Here is a 22,686-nt window from a genome sequence, read left to right on the forward strand (position 1 = left end):
GGAGAAGAACCCAGGGGCTAGTGGTCCTCAGATGTTTCTTGCTTCTTATTTTTGGGTCTTTCCTGTTTTTGTGCTTCTGTTTCATTGAGTAGCTGGAGGTGCCAAGTAGCCAGTTCTTGCCCTGGTTGCAATGGAGGTTTGGGGGTACAGCCTATGATATCCATATCCTGTCCCATCATAGTTACTGTGCACAGACTATGTGGGTAGCGGGATGATTCCCAGCACCACAAGGTGAGCTCTCTCATACATCTGGGCCAGTATGGCCCTGTGCTGAGATGGGAGATCCTGGGTTAGCAGGCCAGGGTAGGGTGGAGCCTGGAAAGGGACTGTGGAGAAGGGGGAGGGAAGCCCCAAAGCACCCACATAACTTTGGTACTGTCTCCAGCAGCAGGTGCTGTCCTTGGGTACACTATGGAGGGGAGGGATGCAGGATGCTCCTGATCCAAAGCACATTGGACTCAATGGAAAGCCCCTCCCACATTGACTTGGTTGGGTTTTACATGAGAGCCAGAGTGCACTGTGGGGAAGACAAGGGTCCAGTCCTGCCGTCCTTGACTCAGGACCCGTCCTGGCCTGCATCCCTGACTGCCAGAGGCACAGAGGTCCTGACCCTGCATGGGAGCAGGCCTGCCGCGGGAACACATGGACACATTCCCGGGGGCGGTGGCCTCCTCACCCAGGGCCAGTCCCTGTGCAGGGAAGAGCCCGGGACAGGACATTTCCCGGGGCTGAGCAGCGTAAGAGCCGCTGTTGCCCGTCATGGGAATGAAGGAGCGTTGTGTGTCCTGTAAGGATAAAATATAAATGCAGACGCGTCTCTACCAGCCAGGGTCCCCCCTTTATAATGTGGCCTGTGGGCTGGGAATACATCTCAGCGCAACTTGTGGAATAGTTTAATTTCTGCCGAGTGAAAAGCCCCCCGCCCCCAGCAGAGAAGCAAACGGCCCCCGCTCCCAGCCGGCCTCTGCCCCCTTCTCTTTACACACCCCGGAGGAACAACTCGCTCGCCCGCAGCGCCTCGGACGTGAGTAACAGGTGTAGTTTTGTCCTGAACTCTGCTATCATTCCCTGTCTCAGACCTTCCCCGCGAAGTTTTAGCGCTCGGCCAAGTCGGCAGAGAAAAGAGACTAATGGGTCCGTGTGCCCGTCAGTGGAGCTGGCAGTGAGTACAGGAGACCGTGTCCGTGTCCAAACGCCTTGTAAAGTGGGACGAGAGATGGGGCGCGATGCCATCTCTGTGCCCACAAGGCTATGTGTGAGAGTAGCTCCCTGCCTGCAGGGGAGACGGGAGAAAGAAAGACAAGCTCTCTTCCTATGCAATGAGAGAAGTGTCGCTCCCCGGGGAGCATTCTGGTATCCCTGACTCCCACCTTTTCGCCTTGGCACACAACCGGTTTGTGTTCGATGGAGCGCGGAAGGAAATTGATACTTTCCGCGGATTAGAGGGGAATAAAGGCCTCGAGCCAAATGCAGAAAAGTGTCGTTCTTGCTCGAGGCAAACGTGTCACCACCGTCCCAGTGTCTGTGCCTGGCATCCTTGGGTTGTTCCCTCTTCTCTACATGTGCTAATTGGGCGGACAAGGGGGAGCGTTAGTGGGGGGGGGGGGGCGTGTGTGCATCTGTGTGTTTGCCCGGCAGACGGCTATAGTTTATGTGATGGGCTTTAGCTTCAGGGGTAACCCCCCAGGAAGAGGGAGTTTGCTGTTTTGCAGCTGTCGCGCGGGTGAGCAGATCCGCCAGGCGCAAAGTGCCCGAGAGGGGAGCCTGCTCTTGCGCTGGGACGTGGGTTCTTCTCCTGCCTGAAAGTGCCCTCGCTGCAATGGGCAAACAGCACGGGGCTGTGGAGAGATGAAGGGACGCAGGAGAGTTAAATTCTCAGCCCCAGGAGAAGGTGCAGGGGAGGGGTAGGGGAAAATGTTGGATTCCAAGTATTTAAAATCGCCGCGGGGGCGGCCGAGAAAGGAGGGAAGGGAGCAGACCCGGAAAGAGAGATGCAAATGGGCGTGTTCCTGGCTGCTTTTCTTTCTTTCAGCGATCCTAGGAGTGGGGCAGCCCAGCTGCGTCCTGTGCCTTTAAGGACTCCTCCTCTGAGCAGTGCCACCGGGGTGTGTGTAGGGGGGAGCCCATCCCCTGCGGCAGCCTTTCCAGTGCTCCCGGGGAGATGGCACAGGCTCAAGGAGCCGCTCACACGCCCTGTATGGAGCCGAAACTCCGAGCGCTGTGGGGAGTTTGCCCATAAAGGCTGGCGCCCCGCGGAGCGCGCAAGGCGCGGAGACAGGGGCGCACGGAGAGGGGCGCACGGAGCTCCCGCGCCGAGATGGCTCCTTGGCCCCAGGGCAACGCCACCTCCTCGGGGGACGCCGCCACCAACTGCACGGGGGCCGCCAGCCTGAGCCCGCAGTGGGCCGTCGGGGCGGCCCTGAGCCTCACGGTGCTGGTGATCGCGGCCGGCAACCTGCTGGTGATCCTGGCCATCGCCAAGACGCCGCGCCTGCAGACCATGACCAACGTGTTCGTCACCTCGCTGGCCTGCGCCGATCTGATCATGGGCCTGCTGGTGGTGCCGCCGGGGGCCACCATTGTGCTGAGCGGCCACTGGCCCTACGGCACCACGGTGTGCGAGCTGTGGACCTCGCTGGACGTGCTGTGCGTCACGGCCAGCATCGAGACCCTGTGCGCCATCGCCGTGGACCGGTACCTGGCCATCACCTCGCCGCTGCAGTACGAGGCGCTGGTGACCAAGGGCCGGGCGCGGGCCGTGGTGTGCCTGGTCTGGGCCATCTCCGCCTTCGTCTCCTTCCTGCCCATCATGAACCACTGGTGGCGGGACGGGGCGGACGAGGACGCGCTGCGCTGCTACCAGAACCCGCGCTGCTGCGACTTCGTCACCAACATGCCCTACGCCATCCTCTCCTCCATCATCTCCTTCTACGTGCCGCTGCTCGTCATGCTCTTCGTCTACGCGCGGGTCTTCGCCGTGGCCAGCCGGCAGATCCGCCTCATCCAGCGGGACAAGGACCGCTTCCTCCCGGGGGCCCCCAGCCCCGGCGCCAAGGGCCCCCGCCGGAGGAGACCCTCCCGCCTCCTGGCCATGAGGGAGCACAAGGCGCTCAAGACCCTGGGCATCATCATGGGCACCTTCACCCTCTGCTGGCTGCCCTTCTTCGTGGCCAACATCGTCAAGGTCTTCTACAGGTCCCTCATCCCCGGCCAGGTCTTCCTCTTCCTCAACTGGCTGGGCTACGTCAACTCCGCCTTCAACCCCATCATCTACTGCCGCAGCCCCGACTTCAGGAGCGCCTTCAAGAGGCTGCTCTGCTGCCCCCGGAGCGCGGACCGCCGGCTGCACGCCGTCTCCAGGGACCTCCGCCGGTGCCCCTGCGCCTTCGCGACCCAGGGGGCCGCCCCGGCGGACAGCAAGCCGGTGGCGCAGGGGCAGCAGCCCGGGCAGCCGGAGGAGGAGGATGGGGGGACCAGCAGCAGCAGCAGCAGCAGCAGCCGCTCCAGTAGCAGGACTGAGGAGACCAACCTCTCGTACCGCCAAAGCAATGGGCATGGCCGTGCCCAGCGCCCCCTTAGGGAGGCCCAGCTGCAGGGCACCCAGACCACGCTCTGTCCGCAGCTGGAAGAGTAGGTATCAGAGCCTGCAAGGTGGGGAGGGGTTAGAGCTGGGCCAGGGCGAGCCCCTGGGTTCGCAGGAGGTCAGTGCAAAGTACTGGGAGCTGACACTTGGAGAAGGGCAGAAGGGTGGCGTTCATCCAGAACTGGCTCCACTCCTGGAAGAGTTTAAGCCAGGAGTAGTCAGTGATTTTTTGTTACCGTCCAAATTTCTTGGTCCAGGTATAGTCAAGGTCCAGACTCCAGAGAAAATAAAAATAAATCCCAATGTTGATAGGTAAATAAAAAGTTTTCGGCCTGTTCAACAGCATCTGGTGGGTCCAGATTTGGCCTGTCGTCCACCTGTTGCCTGCCCCTGGTGTAAGCAGTCACTCCAGCTGCAAAGCTGTGGTTACAGAGGCTCCCCCACCCTTCCAGACCAGTGCAGTGTTACTGGCTGATTTAAGGTTTCACAGTAGCAGCCCTGCTAGTCTGTATTCTCAAAAAGAAAAGGAGTATTTGTGGCACCTTAGAGACTAACAAATTTATCTGAGAATAAGCTTTCGTGAGCTACAGCTCACTTCATCGGATGCATTCAGTGGAAAATACAGTGGGGAGATTTATATACACAGAGAACATGAAACAATGGGTGTTACCATACACACCTGTAACAAGAGAGTGATCACTTAAGGTGAGCTATTGGGGGGAGAGGGGGGACCTTTTGTAATCAAGGTGGGCCATTTCCAGCAGTTGACAAGAACGTCTGAGGAACAGTGGAGGGTGGAGGGGGGGAATAAACATGGGGAAACATGGGGGAAACTTTGTGTAATGACCCATCCACTCCCAGTCTCTATTCAAGCCTAAATTAATTGTATTCAGTTTGCAAATTAATTCCAATTCAGCAGTCTCTCATTGGAGTCTGTTTTTGAAGTTTTTTTGTTGAAGAATTGCAACTTTTAGGTTTGTAATCGAGTGATCAAAGAGATTGAAGTGTTCTCCAACTGGTTTTTGAATGTTATAATTCTTGACGTCTGATTTGTGTCCATTTATTCTTTTGTGTAGAGACTGTCCAGTTTGACCAATGTACATGGCAGAGGGGCATTGCTGGCACATGATGGCATTTAAAGCAGGCTAAGATTTCCATTTCACAGTGGGGATGCCTTTCCCTAGCTAATCCAAGTGTCTGCTCAGAAAATGCAAACTGCAGGCTGTCCAGGAGATTATTTATCCATCGGTGGGAAAAGGGTGTTTTCTGCCAGCAACAGATGAGCTGGCAGAGATGCCTGGGCCAGCAATTGGTGCAGTTATAGTGACCTGGCTCTTTGGAAAGAGACACCTGGGGAAAACCACAGCTAAGTCCAGTTAGTCACTTCCAAATTTAATTTGGTATGGGAAATCCCTGACATTGGCTAGTATCTGAAAGGGAATAAAGGCCAGATTCGTAAAGGTTTTAAAGGCAAATGATACCTAGTGGGCTTTTCAAAAGTACCTCTCTTTAAAAACCCAGCATTTTATCTATATTTCCCTGCTTCCAGTTTGATTTGCTTAGTCATTCTTTTTCAATCTAATATAATCTAATGTAGCCTAATTGTTTTGAGATTTCAAATGCCCCCATCCTATCTTAAAATTAGAGCTTTTGGGAGATTTATCAGGTAAATAAAATGTCAGTGATAAGCAGAAAAATGTGATTTTTGGTGTGTTTTCCAGCAAGCTTTACTCAAAGTGAAGTTAGTTGTGTAAACACATAAAAATCAGAATTTTCCTTCATAAAGAACAGAAGAAATTGGAGTTTGGTTACTTTTATACATAAATAACATCCAGTCACATCTTGCAGAGAACAGGAACTTCGATTGTATCTTTGCTCAGTTCTGGAGCTGTTGCTGGAATAAGCTTTTAGTTTCACTCTGGTGTGATGGTTGTTTCTCACATGTTTTCCAAAGCACCATGTTTTCTGGGGGTGCACTGCCAACCTAAGCCTGAATCCTGAAGACCTCAGTCAGTCCATAAACATAGAGAGCTCCCATTACAGCCGACTGGAGTCAGTAAGGACTATATAGAGAAATCAAAATCTACCTATCTATTTCTATCTACTAACATAACCCCATCACCACAGTATTTAAACTCTATTCACAGGTTGGCTATCCATTACTGATCAGGTTTCTAAAAAACCACAGGCACTTTGAAAACATAAGCGCATAGAGATTGTTGACAATTAATAATTACTTTTATTATTTTTTATTATTAACACTACTATTTATTTCCAGGACAAACCACGAAGTCCTGACTGAGACCTAGAACTGGTTAAAAATGCTTCCATGGGATTTTCTGGGAAACTTTTACTGGGTTTGCAACATTTTGAAATTTCATCAAAAAGTTTCAATTGTCAAATGTTTTCAAGCAGCTCTATAGACAGTCAACCTGCTCCGCACACAACACTTGTCAATGAATTTTTTAATTGAAAAAAAAAATGGGGGGGGGAAGAGGGTTGTTGATCAGCAACAGAACTTTCAATGACGTGTTTTGCCTGACTTAAAATTCAGGAAATGTTGATTACGCTATTTAGTCCTTAGTGAAGGAGAACTGCAGTCGGAGATCTCCCTGTGTAGGGACTGATTGAGGGCTTCAGGATTCTGTCTTGTGTTGGCACTGCACCACCAGAGAACAGTGCTTTGGGAAACACCTGAGAAATACAAGGCACCTGCTGAAAGACTTTGCAGTGTGAATCAGACAACTGAAGTACAAGGGGCAGCATTTCAAAGGCACGAAGGCATAGAGACACTGTGAGTGAAAAAAAGAAAAGGAGTACTTGTGGCACTTTAGAGACTAACAAATTTATTTGAGCATAAGCTTTCGTGAGCTACAGCTCACTTCATGTAGCTCACGAAAGCTTATGCTCAAATAAATTTGTTAGTCTCTAAGGTGCTAAAAGTATTCCTTTTCTTTTTTGCGAATACAGACTAACACGACTGCTACTCTGAAAACTGTGAGTGAAGAGATGAGTGAAGCCATAACGTAGAGTCCTCCCAGAAGAAGTGGGTTTTAAGGAGGGATTAATCCATTACATACTCCCTGATTAATTTCTCATAGAAGCAGTCAGTTTCATGCGTGGTACATGTGAGTAGAGCAGAGAGACTGTAGCTGTGATAGATTTAATAGGTGAGAGGAATCTGAATGCTTGTTAGTTTGAAGATATGGTGTGTCTGTTTTGGAGCACAAATCGGCCCAAATGAAGCAGAGTTACTCTGAAGAACACATCATACCAGACACAATTTCTCAGGGTCTTCAAGACGGGGTGAAATCTTGGTCCCATTAAAATCAGTGGCTAAACTCCCACTAACTTCAGGATTCCACTCAGGTTCTTTTGCATCTTTAAGTAAGTGACACCATGCATCATACTTGTTTGTCTGACTATTCCCTTAATGTGGCCATTATAAACATGTGCAAGTAAATAATAGAAATTAGCTGTAAAAGATCCCAATTATTAATTCATTGTCTTTTTTTTTTTGTAAAGATTTACCTGCAATGAAGTAAAAGCAGGTCCTTGAGTGTGCTTGAAAGGGAAGGAAAAAGAGAAGAATGTAAGTATAGATTTTTAATCACCTGGAAAATTTTGTGATATTCCAGCTACTAACAGTGTCAAATTTTCCAAAGAGCTCAGAGCCAGATTTCCAGGTGCTCAGCACCCGCACTCAGCATCAGGTTTTCAGTAGAGCTCAGAATCTGACATACACCCAATGTGCTGAGCTCCTCTGAAAATCCAGTCACCAATTTAAGCTTTGTGAATGGAATTTTGCATCTTTAAACATGATTTAGACAAGGAAGCCACAGCCCTGAATTTCCTTTTGAAGTTGTTTATCCTAGTGAGGCATCATTCTAATCCACGGTCACTGCTTTACACTTTCATGTGGAATTATCACACCATTCTCTAATAATGCTTATACATAAAGATAAGGAGCGAGGGATAGCTTAGTGGTTTGAGCATTGGCCTGCTAAACCCAGGGTTCTGAGTTCAATCCTTGAGGGGGCCATTTGGGGCAAAAATTGGGGATTGGTCCTGCTTTGAGCAGGGGGTTAGACTAGATGATCTCCTGAGGTCCCTTCCAACCCTGATATTCTATGATAAGAGAGGAAAATAAGAAAGGAGGGGCAAAGGCCTAGATCCTCAAAGGTATTTGTCTTCTTAACTTCACTGAAATCTGTGGAAGTTAGGAGCCTTAATACCTTTGAGGTTCTGGGCCAAAATGCTTTGGCACCCATTGGGATGGGAGGCACTGTAGAAGTGTTTGTTTCTGTAAATCAGTTTGGATAAAACGAGCACCGGGGATGGGGGAATGTCTGGAGTTCACAGTTTGGGTTTGGATAATGTCAAAAAATTACGATGCTTCTTTCTCCAAACTGCTTGAGTGTGTAAAATGGGGCTTCAGAACAGAATTCCCCAGGAGAGTGCTGGGACCTCTGCTTGTATTCCTGGCTGGAAACTAGGAAAAAGCATCAGATCCAAACATTTCAGAACCTTTAAGATCATTCAGTCCAAAAGTTACACTAATAGTTAAAGGTACAGAGGGGTACTTATTTGATCATTATTGATTCCCTTAGCTCTCAGGAAAACCACCCCAAACCTTTGCCCCAAAAGTGACCAGGAGGAGAAACTTTTCTGAGACTTGAAGATATTTTCTTCCCTTTTTTGGTAGATTGGTTTGTGCTGCCCACTGTGTCTCCTGGCGTGTGTCTGGCCTGAGAGCAGAGATAGTGAAATGTCACCAGAATATGGAAAGGTATCTTGGCCCATCTGAGGTTGGGAAGTACCAGGAAGCTTTTGGGAAAAACCTGCTCCCATGACATTCCCAGAATAGAAGTGCAGAAACCAAGGTGCCAAGCCATTTGTGGTTTGCCCATCCCATCTTAGCAGCAGCTACAAGCCACCTGGGCTCACTGGAAGTGCAGGTTCCCATTGTGTCAGTACAGCTCTGCATGCTCCTGTCTATGGTATGGATCCTGATCCAACGAAGCACTTAAGCGCATGCTTAACTTTAAGCTTGTGAGCAGTCCCAGTGATTGCTATGTTACTCTACCTATTACGAACACGCTTGCGTTATTATATTGCACATGCTTTTGCTTCCCCATGATGCATTTATTTGAACTTCAATGGGACTTAAGCATGGGCTTAAAGTTAAGCATGTGTTTAAGAGCTTTGTTATGTCAGGGCCTAGGATGCTGACATCTTGAGAGCGGTTTTGATTATAGATCATTTTTGTTCAGAATTCATTCACTATTTTCCTTTCTTCCAGGAATGTGTCAAAGCCCTCAACTGGGTTGTTGCTCTTGGTTTGTGTGCCAGCTACTATCCACCTGTAAAAAAGGAATCAGACATGTAGAGCCATAGTCTTTGAACTTTTGATGTTGACTCAGGTATTTTGAACGCACATACCTTCATTTCCTGCCTGTTTCTCCAGACTTGGACATAGCATAGAGGAAACCGTACCTTAAAGAAAAGTGTTACATAGGGGAGGCAGCTCTTAAAACAATTTTTCCTGTATACAAGGCAAATGTGTAGGAATGAGGTGTCCTTTTTCTGTCATTAGTTTTTTTCAGTAAGAGCCCTTGACAAGTGCTGGAATTATATCAGGGTCCCAGAGGGCTAAGCCTAGATAGCTTACTATGATTTCAATATCTCTTGTGAGGGCTGGCTAGAGTCAGGTCTAGAAACAGCCCCAGTGCCTCTTGTGATGTGAAGTTGGACTCAGTATAAGAGACCTCCCTCTCCAGGGCTAGGCAGCTGAATTCCAGTACTGCTCAGGACACTGGTTAGATGAAGAACTGACCAACCTAAATGTGAACAGTGTGTGTAATCTCCAAAGATGCTACAAGGGAAGAAGGCATGAAGATGTTTCCTGTATAGACTGCAACAGAAACTACTACCTCAGAAGCAGTACTTCAGAATGCAGCTGGAGTTTGACTTTGGTAGCCAGACATGGATTCACATCGAACGTGGCACTGAAAGTGCTGGGGTTTTGATACACTGGGCCTGATTCTCCCCTGTGCTTTGTGCTGTCATTTACAACTATGTACAGTGGATGTAAAATGCTACCAAAGAAGAATACACAGGTGTAAATGACTACACAAGGTGTAAGGCAGGGCAGAATCAGGCCCAGGATGCTGAGGTAATGGACTGTGTGAACATTTATTTGCCTAGACCCATTAACTTTGTGCATCAAATGTGATTGAACCATGTGATTGATGAAACTTTTATTTTTCTTTTCTAATGCAAATGTTGCTGAAGATGCGTGCACAGAACATAGCTGAATCTACTGCAGGGCCCAAGCGGAAGGGAAGAAAGGCCTGTCACAAACAAGAGACCTTTCCATAATCTTCTCTCCAATTTCAATCTCCGAATCGCTGCCAATTTGGGCAGAATCAGAGCTGGGGCTGGGGAAACACATAGGGTCTGTCTACACTGCAATTACAAACCCACCGCTGACCCAGGCCAGCTGACCCGGCTCACGGGACTTGGGCTAAGGGCTGTTTAATTGCTGTGTAGAAGTTCAGGCTCAGACCAGAGCCCAGGTTCTAGGACCCTGCAAGGTGGGAGGTTCCTGAGCTAAGGCTGCAACCTGAGCCCGAATGTCTACACCACAATTAAAGAAAAGGAGTACTTGTGGCACCTTAGAGACTAACAAATTTATTTGAGCGTAAGCTTTCGTATGCATCCGATGAAGTGAGCTGTAGCTCACGAAAGCTTATGCTCAAATAAATTTGTTAGTCTCTAAGGTGCCACAAGTACTCCTTTTCTTTTTGTGAATACAGACTAACATGGCTGCTACTCTGAAACCACAATTAAACAGCCCCTTAACCCAAGTCAGCTGGCACAGGCCAGCCGGGAGTTTTTAATTGCAGTGTAGACAGACCTTTAAAGGCCTGAATGCTACAGAGTGAGCCTGCAGTAATACGTTTAGCAAATAGTAATGCAAACAAGAGAAACTAGAGGAGGGTATGCAGGAAGTCATTGAATATTTAACCCCAGCACCTCAAAGATATTTAGGAGCCTAACTCCCATTAATTTCAATGGGAGTTGGGCACCTAAATATAGCATCTATCCCTTAGCGTCAGGAGAAAATGAGTTCTGAATGCGTGGGGATGCTGTGAGCACAGGAAGGATGCGGACACAAATGTGAATTCAAATATTTTAAACAATATTCTTATGTCACAAAGGAAAGCAATTAGTAAATTGGATTGGCTGTAGATGATTAAAAAACACCAACACTTTGCTACAGCCAGTGCTGGAGGGGAAAGCAGCCTGGTGTTAGCGTCAGGTTCGAAATGCCCAAACTTCCCAGAATGTGTGAATCTTGCAAGGGAGGTCAAGCCCTTCGCCTGCCAAAGGGGATACATAGAATTCCATGGAGGTCTTTTTAGATGAACCCTTACAAGACAAGATTCTCTTTGCTCTGCCTGGGCATAAAACTTCCCTTGGCACTTTTTGTGAGAGTCAGAGGTTGGCCAGACTCCCCCACCTCCTCCACCTGTGCAGTGTGATATGTACCTGTTGGCTATAGCCCTCCACCCCAGAGGCAGCTGCACTTTAGCTGTGTTGTGTGTATATGGTTAGCAAAACATTTTAGGATTCTCCAGAATGAAAGGTATTATTCTTGCTAGTACACACTCAGCAATGGAGATAAACTTGGACAGGGAACAACAGTCCAGCTAATCTCTGGGCCTCTGAAACAACCCCACAATAAAGTGGTAACTACATTATGTTCTGTGCACCTGGGGCTGGACCCAGCAAGGCATGGAGCACCCAGGAGAGAGCACCTTGTAGGATTGGGCCAATAGGGCTCCTCATATTACTCTTGGTTTCTGAGATGGGTCCTGCAATCTCTAAGGCTCAGATCCCCAAAGGGATTTAGTCACCTAACTTCTACTGAAACCAATGGGAGTTAGGAGCCTAAATACCTTTGTGGAGCTGGGCCTAAGGGCCTTTCTTTAGAGGCTTTGAGCGCCCACAACTCCCAGCCAGTTGAGTGGGAACTGCAGATACTCAGCACCTTTGAAAATCAGGGCACCGGGGCCTATTCCAGCTCCCATGGAGGCCAATAGGTGCAGGCACTGAGGCAGAAAAGCTGCACCCTAGCTCTATCTTCAGGCCCAAGCCCCAAACTGTGATGGCAGGTCTCCGTGAATAGCTGTACAGATACCAGCTGTGCACCTGGATGTAAATCCAGTAGAATCTCAGAGTTAGGAACTGACTGGCCAACCACACACACCGTTTGGAATGGATAGGACACAAATCAGGGAGCAGCAGAGACAAAAAAAGCAAATACAGTACAGTACAGTGCTGTGTTAAACGTAAACTACTAAAGAAATAAAGGGAAAGCAGCATTTTTCTTCTGCATAGTAAAGTTTCAAAGCTGTATGAAATCAATGTTCAGTTATAAACTTTTGAAAGAACAACCATAACCTCCATTCCCGAGGTGTTCGTAACTCTGAGGTTCTACTGTACATGCCAAAATCACGGCGCTGAAAGGTCTGTAGTTCCTTGAAGCAGTAGCAGGGTATGCATTTGGGGTCTGAGTCTCACTCTGGCCATGCTACAACACTGTAATCATGGAAAGGAGCCTGAGAGTGGCTAATTTCTTCTCACTTGAAGGCTCCTTTACACTGCTGGAGTGGTGAAAAGTGGTCTTAGTGTAAATGAGAATCAAACCCTTGGAGTCCAGGCTGCATGAGAGCTACATAAACACTGTACACATTATCCAATGTAAATAGCATTATGTACAAATGTGCCCTTGTATTTATGGGGGTGTGCATATACCCTGCTAGCTTGTTATATCTTTCTCCGGGATGTTTTTTGTTGTAAATGTGATGGTGATTGTCATTTTTCCCCCATGTGAAATAAGCCTTCAAAAGTTCCCAACAGTCACTTGTAAATAAATATATATACATCTAAAACCCTGTGAGTATTGAGGTGTTTCTTTTGTACAGAAAGAACCGTCTGCGGTTCTTCTCAGAGCTGGCTTTGGAGCAGTCTACGCTTTGGGAACAATGTGGCTCCAATGGTTAGATTCCACTGAAGTAGCCCTATTTCTGTCTCCTAGGGTGGCTTCACCGTTACCAGATATGGGATTCAACAGGTAAGCAGAGAGATGGTGAGCACAGCGGTCCAGTGCAAGAGGACACAAGTGCCAGCCCTGGAAAAGGGAGATTTTTCAAGGCACAAAGGGCAGTTCAACACCCAATTCTCAGGGCTGGTTTCCAGTAGGTAGTGTCTACACTGATGCGTGACAGTGGTGCTGCTGTAGCATTTCTAGTGTAGACAAGCCCTCATTGGCTTTCAGTGGGAACTGGGCACCTAACTCATTTATACCTTTGAAACCAGCTCCCCATTTTGCAGTGAAGGAGGGGCTTTCTCCAGGAACTCAGTGTTATTCAATGGAATTCACCCTTCAGGGCAGGCAGCCCCTTTTGTCCCAGAGAAATTTCCATGAGCAGTGGTTGCAACCCCAGGAGGCTCCGTAGTAAAGCAGTCTAGAGAGTTCCATGCTTTGCACTAGAGTGCAGCATTCTTGGGGTCATGTGAAATCAACAGAGCTATGTGCATGGATGTACTTCCAGGCCAGAGACCACCGTTTCCCATCAGGCTTTAAGATTTTGACAAGTGCTTAAACTTGTGCTTGAGATCCCAGATTAATACCTACTTTGCCTTCGTTAGCCAGGGTTGGTAGCACAGACCCACAGAGCATGTGTGATCAGCACAACTTTAACAAACTGCCTGGCCAGGCCTGACATTCTGGGTTTGACATCAGAGTTTTCCTTCTCCTGGGACCTCAGATCAGCCCAGGAACAATAAACACTTCTGATAGCTAGGAGAGAACAGGCAGTTATAACGATTTCCACAGCAACTGGAAGCAATGCCACAAACAAAAGATTATTTGAGACGTTAGATGGGGGCGGGGGGAAGCCTGCAGAGCAGATGTTGAATAGGCAAAAGAAACTTTGACCAATGTGCATGGAAGTGGGGTGATAAGCTCTCTCCTACTGCTGGGGCCAAGATGAAAGGAGACTCTTAAAAACGAACCTTGCCAAAAATCCTACAGTCTCCAATAATCAAAGCATGGAGAATTTGGAGTTACTGTGGGATTTGCTGTGGGGTGAGCCTGCCCTGAAAAGCAATGAGCTTGTTAGCAATAAAAATCCTCTTGCCATACAAATGTTCATAGCAATGAATAAAAAAGGGGAGAGAAATCCAAAGCAGAGTTGAGTACGGGCCAGTTCAGCAGGGAGGTTTTTTAGCATGCTGCTTCTAGCAAGTGTTCTAAAGGTATTAGCTGGACAATGCTTGTCATTCATGACATTGTTGGTAGCTTCCATGGGGCTGTATTTCATCGGGTCTCCATGTTCACCAAGGGTAGGTCAAGTAGCAATTGGCATAATCTGCAGCAAAGGAGATTCAGGTTAGAGTTTAGGAAAAACTTGCTAACTCCAAAGATAATGAAGTGCTGGAATCAGTTACTGAGGGAGGTTGTGGAATCCCCATCATTGGAGGTTTTTAAGAACAGGTGAGGCAGACACCTGTCACAGATGGGCTAGGTATACTTGGTCCTGCCTCCATGCAGGAGGATGGACTAAGTAATCTCTTGAGGTCCCAGCCCTTCATTTTTATGATTCTGTAGTTAGTGCAGGCAGCTCAAAAAGCAATGTCTCCCCTTTTCAGAAAGCAATGCAGAGATTCCCAGCACCACCTACTGGCACAAGGGAAGAACACCATCACACCAAACATGGGAGATTTAATAGAGAACCAGCTGGACCGAGCTGTGAATTTTAATGTGGATAATGAGGGGTGTTTGTTTGTTTTTGTCTTTGTTTCTTTCTTGGCATATTTTATTTTTAATATTTTGCAAGTGTGAAATTGGCAAACAACAAATACAAAGAATTGGAACAACAGGTTCAATTTTATTTTTAGTTTTAAGTTCAAACATTCAAATTCACCTGCTTTTCCCCCTTAGTCAATTCAGTGGATCTGCAGAGTTCCTGGGATGTTATTCAGAATGACCTTTATTGACTCATTTAGAAACAGCTGCTAATAATTTATCCCAAAAACCTGATCATGAACTTCAGAATGTAAGAAACCTCACCACCTCTCTAAGGGCCTAATCCTCAACTGGTGTCACTCCACTGAAACCAGTGGAGTGATGCTGATTGACACCAGCTGGGGATCTGAACCTACCACAACTGCAATAATAAAACTTCTTAGCAAGCCCCTAAGGATCAAACCAATGCCTGTGAGTTTCTGACATCAGTATGGGGAGACTGAGAAAGCTCTTTAGAGACATGGGTGAAATCAATCACCCTGCAATGTGTGTCAGTTCTGTTTATTATTTATTATAATAGAGACGTTCTAGATGTTTTAGAAGCTACTACTATTGAGACCTGATCCCAAGCCCAAGGAAGTCAGTGGAAAGATTACCACTGACTTCAGTGGGTTTTGTGTCAGGCCCCTGTGTCATTGCAAACATTTATGCATATGCTTAACTTTATATACTCTGAGCAGTTCCATTGACTTCAGTGGGTTTACGGGGGCCGCAGGGGGCAGGCAAGATTCAGGCAAGCAACAATGCCAGACATGGTGAGAGGTGCAAGCCCTAAGACCCTCCCTGCTGCACTAGAGCAAGGAATGCTGGTGAGCGATATATGATTAATTTTACCCACAGACAGGTGTGCTCACAGGGAGTGTGTATTTCCTGTCGCTCTTCTACTTAGCTAGCTCCCCATCTCATCTACCCTTCATTTGTAATTGGCCTAGGACAACCCAGTTCTTCCCCCCCCCCCCCCTTAGCTTAGGAGGGAGCTAATTTTGATTGTGAGCATATTCATGGAGCAAGCTTTTTACAAACTCAGGGTTTAGAGAATGCTTTCCATCCTAATTCTGACTTAATATCAGAGGATGAAATGCATGTGGTTATCTGTGTCTGATATTCTCAAATTGTCCTAGATTGTCTCTTCCTTTAGTAGTTGAACTCCTAGCACCTGAACTGGGCTCCCCCCTGGTCAGTTAGAGTAACTTAGATTCAGTAGGTACGGCTAGCGCCATGCTGGGAGGGTGTAAAGTCCAGTGTAAGTGCTGAGCTGTATTCTAGAGGCTTCAGAAATACTGGTAGATTCTGGGCAATTCAAATGAGACCATGTTGAGAGAGTGAACCCAACCTGTTCTGTTAAATCTGTTGTCTTTAGTTCCCCTGAAGATCTCAATTACCAGTCTGGCCTGTGAAAGGGAGGAGCTGTTCTCTTCAGTGTCCTGACTTTTCAGATCTCCCTGCTTAATTCAGGTTTGTAAAATCATCATGAAAACTTTACTAGCCCAGGTAGAGCAAACTACTTGTTCATCCTGACCAAGGTGATTGGAGTGGGGAGAGGGAGGGATTTTATTATTAGAAAAATATAAAATGCCAAGAATAGTATCTCAAGCTGAATCTTTACTACAGACGCATAAGCAAACTACTCTTTAAAAACATTCTAATATGAAAAAAAAATCTCTGCTGCTCCTCACTGACTCGGTGACTTCAGTGCAATACAGGAAACTCGAAGAGCTTCAGTTGCTTATTTTTCTTCTTGCTCCCACTCTTGGTTTGGTAACAAAAATATGCATTTTTCCCCCTCTGCCATGTTCATTCCTGTAGGATCTGTTTGGTGCCCAGGTGGAGTCCATTCTAGAGCAGAATGAGTTCATCTCTCCTGCTCTTGAGTCCACGTTCTGAAGAAGAGAAACCCATTGCTGTCTTGTGGGGTAAGGGTCCAACTGCTGAGGGGTGAGCAAAATGACACATTCCCTGGGTTCACAGAGCTGTTTGTGTGGCTGGTATCTGCTAGCAAAATGGGGGAGGAGTTGATGGGCAGCCAGTGGGGCCCCTTGTGAAGGGATTGCAGAAATACTGCCACAGGATGATATAATAAAAGGGATGTGGGTGAATTTTCCCCACCCTAAGGGCAGTGGATAATTTTCATCTAATGGCGTAGACTGCATTTCTCCCTTACCTCTTCCAAGGGGGGCCTGGGCCCTACCATGCCGCATTGTGATCAGAGTGGGACGTGCCTTCCCTGCTAGCCTCTGAGCAAACTACCCATCTGTGCTGAAGGAGAACACCAGCCCCTGTGATTAGGTGTGAGCATTGTATGTGCAGTCAGGCTAAAAATATAAGTTTTCCCCACCCCCTGCATTTCTTTTCTTCAAGTCTCCAAGCAGTATGCAATATTGGCTTGGTGGCTCTTGTTGACTTACTGCCTAAGTATGTGCTTAGCTGCTCCTTGAACTCTACTGGCCTCCTGAGGTTTCAGTTTTAGCCCTGCCTTTAGCTGTACAGTGCTTCTGGCATTTGGAGCACTTAGCTTCCCAGGATCAGTGCTGCTAATTTCATTCCAGCTTCTTAAATCCTGCTTGTTTTCTTTGGCTTGGGCTGAATGAAATGAGGAAAACCAAAGCACTGGATACATGGTGTCCTCATTAAGCTCTTGACTGGCGTATCTATGTATGGAGATCTGTTGGGATTGCAACTGCTAGGGAGGGGACTACAAAGAGCTATAGAATATTTCCAATACTCCAGCTTGTATTTTGCAAGTTGGGGTATTGGGAGTACAGCCCCATAAAGAGTCAATAACCTTTCAGAGCAGAGTTAGAGGTGAACCTCACTCCACACAACAAACCGTATTATGATAGGCTCGAGTCCAGCCAAACCACTGGGGTGGATGCAGGGATTCCTGGGTGGATTTCTCTGGTCTGTGCTCTGTGAGAGGTCAGACTAGATGATCACAATTGTTCCTTCTGGCCTTAAAGTTTCTGCCCATGGGAAATGCCTGTCTGTCTCTGACCTGTGGCGTGTGTGTGTTCTGGGACTAGAAGGATTTCTTTGCGCTAGAATTTCCATTAGCAGCTGCAATTTTTCTTCTTGCATCTTGCAGGGTTTGTCTGGGGGCAGTGATGCCCCCACAAATCCGGCTGTGTTTTTCCCCATAGGTTGTGAACTGAACACCAGCACCAGGAGGTGTGTGGTGAAGGAAGATGATGACTTCTTGGAACACCTGGTCTTACTGAAAACTGTAAGCCACGTAACTTGTCGGGGATCCCCTCTGACATTGGTTGAAATTCTCACCTTGGGTTACACTAGTGCCACTCTCCCATGTAGACGAGGCTTGAGGGTCGGTCTGAGAGGAGCGGTGTTGGGTGGGGAGCTCTGCTCATCTCTTAAGCATTCATGGCCTTGACCCCAAGCCCAGCAAAGGTGCCATGCTCTGATCACAGACCATGTTTTCCTTTCCTGGGTCTCTTCAGGTCAGGGTGAAAGCACCCTGGGGAGGGAGCAATCCTGGGGGAGACTTGCTCCCCCTGCCCAGGCTGAAGAGAGGGTTTCAGCCCCAGGACTGTTGATCTAGCATCTTTAATCAGCACCAAAATCCCAAGCAAACATTTAAATGACAACTTTAAATGCTGCCTGGGTGTGCCCTGTGCTGTGGCATGTTGGAGGGGAACTGGCTCAGTGAATGTGGAGACTGGTGCAGACTTTTGGGGGGGATGGTGCTGACTCCGCTCAGGGCCCACTGAAGCAGGCAGGGAGGCAGGCTTGCTGCATGGGGACTAGTCCACAGAAACCCAGCTTCATGAGGATCCGTTTTGTTCTGCTGCTGCAGATCTGTCTCAGTGCAGAAGCCAAGGATGAACCGCATGTGGTGGCAGTAGCATCAAAAAACACCTACGGTGACAACAGACCAGTGCCCATCGCTTCACTGAGGCTCTCCGTCCTACCCATGGTAACTCCTGGGGGAAACCTGCTGCATGAAGCCAAGAGATTGACACGGCAAGCCCCAGAACAATCTCTGCCCAGCAAGCAACTAATCTGGGGGAATTACAGTGTATGCACATGCCCTCTCGGATGAACAAATGGATTGTTTCTCTCTCCTTTGCCTGGCATAGCATTCCACCGTACACATTATGGCCTGTTAACATTTCGTCTGAGGTTGAACACCCCAGCTATTGTGACTGAGAGCCAGTGGGGCATGGTGGTTAGCATTCAGGCTAGGAACCAGGTGCATCTCAGCTCTAATGGTGATTCTCTGTAGCCTGAGTCAAGTCACTTAGTCCACATTTGGGACTGAGTATCCTATGGAAGCTGCCACCTCTGAAAGTCAGGCTCTGAGCAAGCTTTCCCCATGTACAACACACAAGTTACTTCTCGTCCTTCCCCTCCCCCCCCCCCACTTTCCTGCTGGTAATAGCTCATCTTAAGTGATCACTCTCCTTACAGTGTGTATGATAAAACCCATTGTTTCTTGTTCTCTGTGTATATAAATCTCCCCACTGTATTTTCCACTGAATGCATCCGATGAAGTGAGCTGTAGCTCACGAAAGCTTATGCTCAAATAAATTTGTTAGTCTCTAAGATGCCACAAGTACTCCTTTTCTTTTTGCGAATACAGACTAACACGGCTGCTACTCTGAAACTTGTCCCACAAAGTTGCTGTGCAGGTTAATTTGTGAATGCTCCTCTCCCATTGTGGAGACCAACATGCATGGCAGAGACAATCTATGGTCTGTTATGCAGGAGATCAGACTAGAGGATCACAAATAGTTTCTTCTGGCCTTAGGATCTAAAACTGCCCAGAGAGTAGAAAGAGAGAAGTCCAGAGACAAATCAAAGTTTAAAATTAAAAAGTGCATTCCTGTAAATAGGACACAATCTGATCTTGACTAGAAATATCTGTTTTCGTTTTATTCAAGGACTCAATGATAGCGCTGCTCCTGATTTAACAAAGGACTGGGCTAACTTTCAAAAAAAAAAAAAAATGTAACTGTGCTCTTCTTTGGGGCTATCTCCCGTCCCCTGTCCTACTTCACTTTTCTGGTCAGCCACTGAAATTGGATGTATTGTAGTTGACTGGCTGGGTTGTATTTGTAAATTGCTAGAGATCTTCCCAGCTCATGATGGGAGTAAGGAGCTATATATATTTTGCTGTCTAACGAGACCCAAGTATAAAGCAGATGCTTGGAGCTAAGCACAGAGTTCAGTAAAAGGTAATAATGTCTTTGGAATTAAAACATCTCTGTGCAATAAGTTACTTGATTGTTTAGGAACCGCTCTGAATACACACCTGCTACAAGCTGCCACCCAAGGACTGGAGTCCCTATGCTAACGATTAGCTGAGAGATGCACTGGAATTCAGAGAACACCTTCTAGTGCAGCTCCCCCTGCCAGGAGAAAAAGCAGACCTGTAATCCCACGTCTTCCTGCTCTGCTCCCTGTATCCACCAGTGGCGAGTTAAATAAGTGTAACTTATCTGTCTTCTTATGAAGACAAAATTTAACACATCTACTAACTCAGCCAGGAAAACAAACTCTGAACCTGATCCAGTCACCTGGCAGTATCTGCAGGGTGCTGAAAGCATAGTCTCTGTGCTGTGCATTTTCAGTGACTTGGCTGTGACATCAGTGCATCAGCTGCATGCCATCCACACCTAGTGTGCTGTGTGTGTGTGGGGCGGGGGGGGGGTTGTCTGCCTCCAAACTTTGCCTTTGGTTACACCTGTGCAACCCCACTGATGTCAGTGCAGTTGTGGGTGTAACTGAGGGCAGAGCTTGGCTTGAGTATCAGCAGGTGCTTCTTAAAGAATGTGTAGTGAGCGGGGGGGTCCATGTAAAATCCATCTGCTCTGGAATGCCCCCACCAGCTGGCTTTGCTTCAAGTTCACTGAGTCGTTCCCTAGCCAGATTTTCTTCTCAATATTTGAGTGATTCTGGATTTTTTTTTTTTGTTTTGTTTCAGATCAGTCTTGATGGCTTTGAATTTATCCCTCCTGTTGCCTTTGAATTAAAGTCTGGAACTGGGCCAGTCTATCTCAATGGACAACATCTGATCTGTGAGTAAAACTAGTCCTTCTGGTGTCTGTAATGAACTGAAGTGCCAGCACTGCTTAAATGGAGGGAATGTGTGTTTGAGGGGTCAAATCATAGCACTGGGAGCCAGGCCGCGTGGAATCTATTCTCACGTCTGACACTGACTTGATCTGTCGTCTTGGGCAAGTCATTGTGTCTCCCTGAGCTTCGTAATCTGCGACGCAGAGAGAAGAATGGCCTAGCAGAGGTGTTGAGACTTGATCTGTTTATCTTTATGAAGTGCTCTGGAGGTATTATAAAAGAGAAACGATCCATAAAAGTCTGCAGCTCTCCCCACTCCTCCGCTGCTATCCTCTTTCGGTGGCTGTAGCTTTTCTTTTTCCTCTTCCTCCATCGTCCATCTTCCTGGCACAGAATTCTTGGTGCGGTTCCCTACGGATGTATGTGTGTGTGTGTGTGTGTGTGTGTGTGTGTGTTTACACAATGTATTCCTTGAGCTGCAAATTTACAACCAAACCTAAGGTCTCCTTGTGTGCAAAATAGGGGATCCTCTACAATCACCTGCTTTTTGTGAATGACCTGAAGTAATTTGGCTGCTATCATGCACAGCACCCTAAGGAAACAATGGACATTGGTGGTGGAGGTTTTTGTTGCCTGTAACCTTGCAATTCTCCCTTCTTTCCAGTGGAAGATGATGCTGAATACGAAGCCAGAGGAGGATGGCTAGCAGAGGAGTTGTCATCTTTGGCTGTAGTGGAAGAAGATACAGTAACTAAATTTAATTCTAGCAGACATCAGTATGGTTTGTTTTGTATTTGGTGTAAATAAGAGGAAAAAATTAACAATCTCCCAGCTTTTCAAAGTAGTTTTAACCTCTTTCCAAGAACTTGCTTTTTGTTCTCATTCCAATTTGAGACACTCTGATCAACACTTTTTTTTTCTTTTTTCATGCAACACTAAGGAGAAGCTGTAAATATCTTTGATTCCATGGACAGGTAATGAAAATGACACCTCTGCTCCAGCAACAGCTTCTAATGTTGGGCAACGACATTGCTTTTAGATGCTAACCTCTTTGGTCTCTTTCCTGTTAGGTCTCTCAAATGTTTGCTCCAGGTGTAATGGTCCAGTCAAGCCCCTCTCCAGTGTTTTTAATGCCTTTCTACTATGGCAGCAATAGATCCATGGGTCAGGATGTGCCAGTGATTTGTGGAAATCTAGGACTGGGGAAGGGCCAACTAGGTTCCATCTAATACAGGATTATTCCTACAACACAGCTTCTCATGCTGCGTCCAGTCCACTTCTTAACTATCCCAAATGACTGGGCTTCCAGCACTGGGTTTAGGAGGCATCTCGTGGTGGGGGGAACACTCTGCATTTCCCTTTAGTTTCATTTCCTTGTCTCCTAGTTGTGCCCCTTCCTATGCCCTCGTACACTGTAAACAATGGGCCGCTGCTAGTCGCTCCACTGGAACGGCTCACCGTTTTGGAACGCTCCAGCTACTTTGTCCTACCAGCTGCAGGCTTCCTTTGGGTGCTGGTTGGAATGTTAGAAGAGTCATACCTGACTTTTTTCCAAAGCTCCCATTTATTCCTCAAAATAAGTGGCTGCCTTTCCAAGAGGACTCAGCAAAGCTGGTGTGCATTGGGTGCTGTGCTCCTTCTGAAAATCTGGCTCTTCAATCAGGGCAGATTTCAGGAGGAGGTGTTAAAGGTTTAGGGAGGGTTAAAAAGCGTGGCATGACAGGAGGAACTCCTGCATTGGTCTGGGCAGGCACCTAATCCAATGGTCCTCTTCTAGCTCTCCCATTTTGGAGGGCGTGCAGCTGGAGGCATCATTGTCCTTCACCTGCCTTGCTTCTGAGCTGGCTTGTGTGCCATGGCCCTGCTGCAGAGTGAGTTCTGCCTTAATGCTCTGCTTTCCTCCCAGGACAGGTCTGATGAAGCTGTCCAGCCCCCTCCTGCAGTGTGTGTGGATTGTACCAGCAGGACTCTGCCCCTGGAAAACTTCAGACTCTAAGCCAGGCTGTATCGCCCTGGGATGGTTTATCTCTGCTGCAGTAAAACTGCTGCATCTCCTCACCTCCAGTGGCCTCTTCTTTCACTTATTAAACTTCCTTTGTTCCCTAAACGGCTCTGTTCTGGAATGTGTCCAGCTGTGCTACCGCTCAGCAACCTTTGCCTAGACCTTCCTTAATCAGCAGCGAGGAGACTGCCC

General features: G+C 47.5%; 2 protein-coding genes across 5 annotated transcripts; both read left to right on the forward strand.

The window, feature by feature from the left end:
- Nucleotides 1-1,977: 1,977 nt before the first annotated feature.
- Nucleotides 1,978-12,853, forward strand: ADRB3 (adrenoceptor beta 3). Of its 2 annotated transcripts, XR_006277122.1 has the most exons (4): nucleotides 1,978-3,630; nucleotides 7,109-7,175; nucleotides 8,886-9,006; nucleotides 12,690-12,853. XR_006277122.1 is itself a non-coding variant. In XM_038384816.2 (3 exons), the coding sequence occupies exons 1-2, from the start codon at nucleotides 2,318-2,320 to the stop codon at nucleotides 7,140-7,142; spliced, it is 1,347 nt and encodes a 448-aa protein (XP_038240744.1). In that variant the 5' UTR covers nucleotides 1,978-2,317; the 3' UTR covers nucleotides 7,143-7,175; nucleotides 8,886-9,712. The 2 variants fall into 2 exon arrangements, 1 of the variants encoding a protein (XP_038240744.1); XM_038384816.2 differs by lacking the exon at nucleotides 12,690-12,853 and having other exon boundaries at nucleotides 8,886-9,712.
- Nucleotides 12,854-14,824: 1,971 nt separating this feature from the next.
- Nucleotides 14,825-22,599, forward strand: LOC119848727 (nucleoplasmin-like). Of its 3 annotated transcripts, none has more exons than XM_043503050.1 (8): nucleotides 14,825-14,952; nucleotides 15,823-15,917; nucleotides 16,269-16,375; nucleotides 17,600-17,682; nucleotides 18,271-18,390; nucleotides 20,401-20,494; nucleotides 21,157-21,239; nucleotides 22,399-22,599. In XM_043503050.1, exons 3-8 carry the CDS (start codon nucleotides 16,309-16,311, stop codon nucleotides 22,486-22,488), a joined length of 537 nt encoding a protein of 178 aa, XP_043358985.1. In that variant the 5' UTR covers nucleotides 14,825-14,952; nucleotides 15,823-15,917; nucleotides 16,269-16,308; the 3' UTR covers nucleotides 22,489-22,599. The 3 variants fall into 3 exon arrangements, with proteins under 3 accessions (XP_043358985.1, XP_038240818.1, XP_038240819.1); XM_038384890.2 differs by lacking the exon at nucleotides 14,825-14,952 and adding an exon at nucleotides 15,293-15,705; XM_038384891.2 differs by lacking the exon at nucleotides 14,825-14,952 and adding an exon at nucleotides 15,293-15,451.
- Nucleotides 22,600-22,686: the final 87 nt, after the last annotated feature.

The sequence above is a fragment of the Dermochelys coriacea genome, chromosome 26 (assembly GCF_009764565.3).
Source record: "Dermochelys coriacea isolate rDerCor1 chromosome 26, rDerCor1.pri.v4, whole genome shotgun sequence".
In the NCBI taxonomy this organism is placed as follows: domain Eukaryota; kingdom Metazoa; phylum Chordata; order Testudines; family Dermochelyidae; genus Dermochelys; species Dermochelys coriacea.